Below are 1,500 nucleotides of genomic sequence, written 5' to 3'. Positions count from 1 at the left end.
ATATGACTAATCCTACTAAACTGACCTTTTTATAGTGTATTGCAGGGGCCGGGGAGATGGCTTAGTAGAATAAGTGCTTGCCTGGCAAGTGCAAGGGTCTGAGTTCAATCCCTGGTTCCACAAAAAAAAAAAAAAAAAAAAAAAAAAAAAAAGTTAAAGTATGAAATCCTCAGTCAAGAGTTCCTGATTTCCTCATTACCTTATGTGCTCTTAAGCAAACTAGGTATAACTGGGGGTGTGTTTTTCTGTTCTTCCTTCCCCTCTTAGCAGATGACATCAAGCCATGCCCACGGTGCAGTGCTTACATTATCAAGATGAATGATGGAAGCTGTAATCACATGACCTGTGCAGTGTGTGGCTGTGAATTCTGCTGGCTTTGTATGAAAGAGATTTCAGACCTGCATTACCTCAGGTGAGATAAGAAATGGGTTCCCTGTTTTCGTGGTATTATTTTCTTACCATTTTGAAAAAATGTCAAAAAGGCATAGTTGTTTGGTCATTACAGAATAAGGAAGTTGTGAAAAGTTCCTTTTTTAAAAAAATATATTTAGCGGGGCTGGGGAGATGGCTCAGTGGATAAGTGTTTCCCCGGCAAGCGCAAGGGCCTGAGTTCAATCCCTGGTTCCACCAAAAAAAAAAAAATGTATTTAGTGCAAGAAATGCAGGGTCTCACTACACAGATCAGACTCCTAGTACTCTCCTGTTCTCAGCCTCCCAAGCGCTGGGACAGTCTCATTTGCTGTCTCAACGTGCTCTGGGGCTAGTATGGCACATCAGGGATCAGCCCCCAGTCCCTGCATCTGCCTAAGCAGGCACTTTAATCCACTGAGCTACCTGGCCAGCCCTAAAAAGTTCCTTTAATGCACCACTCTGAACATGTTCTGCAGCTCAGCAACTGCCAGGGCTTGTTTCATTGCCTTCTACTTTGTGTCTCTTTACCTCTAACTTGACTTTGTTTTATTTATTTATTTATTTTGTTTGTTTGTTTGTTTATTTTGTGTGTGTGTGGCCAGCTCAGCCCACCAGGGGGCGGGGCTGGCTGGCATGTGGTGCTGGGGGATTGAACTGCCGTCCCTGTGCTTAGCTTAGCTTGTTCTAAGTAGGTGCTTTAGACCACTGAGCCATCTCACCAGCCCCTTATTTATTTATTTATTTATTTATGTGTGTGCGTGTGGCCAGCTCAGCCCACCAGGGGGTGGGGCTGGCTGGCATGTGGTGCTGGGGATTGAACCGTGGTCCTTGTGCTTTGCTAAACTTGTTCTAAGTAGGAGCTTTAGACCACTGAGCCATCTCACCAGCCCCTCTAACTTGACTTTGAAGGCCTGATCTACTTTTCTAGTCATGCTCTATTTCATATAATCTGGGCTTGCTGTTCCCTGTGTGTGTCTCTCTCTTTTTTTTTTTTTCCTGTGTGTCTTTTTGTTATCATGTCTCTTTTTTTTTTATCCATCACTCTCATTTTCGGCCTGATTCCTGACTGACAATCCTTTATTGCTTTCA

At 43.7% G+C, this 1,500-nt stretch overlaps 1 protein-coding gene across 2 annotated transcripts in view; it reads left to right on the top strand.

The window, feature by feature from the left end:
- Rnf19b (ring finger protein 19B) overlaps window positions 1–1,500 on the top strand; it is a 27,072-nt gene that overhangs the window by 15,639 nt on the left and 9,933 nt on the right. Inside the window, exon 3 of one of the 2 annotated variants that reach the window (XM_004640984.2) lies at window positions 271–412. In XM_004640984.2, the coding sequence (XP_004641041.1) occupies window positions 271–412 (142 nt within the window). Of the gene's footprint in view, window positions 1–267; window positions 413–1,500 lie in introns of both variants that reach the window. The other variant, XM_004640983.2, reaches the window with a different exon arrangement.

This window comes from Octodon degus, unplaced genomic scaffold (assembly GCF_000260255.1).
Source record: "Octodon degus isolate 3935 unplaced genomic scaffold, OctDeg1.0 scaffold00130, whole genome shotgun sequence".
NCBI classification, from domain to species: Eukaryota; Metazoa; Chordata; class Mammalia; order Rodentia; family Octodontidae; genus Octodon; species Octodon degus.
Note: the sequence above shows the minus strand (reverse complement) of the source record. Positions and strands in the feature narration are given on the sequence as shown.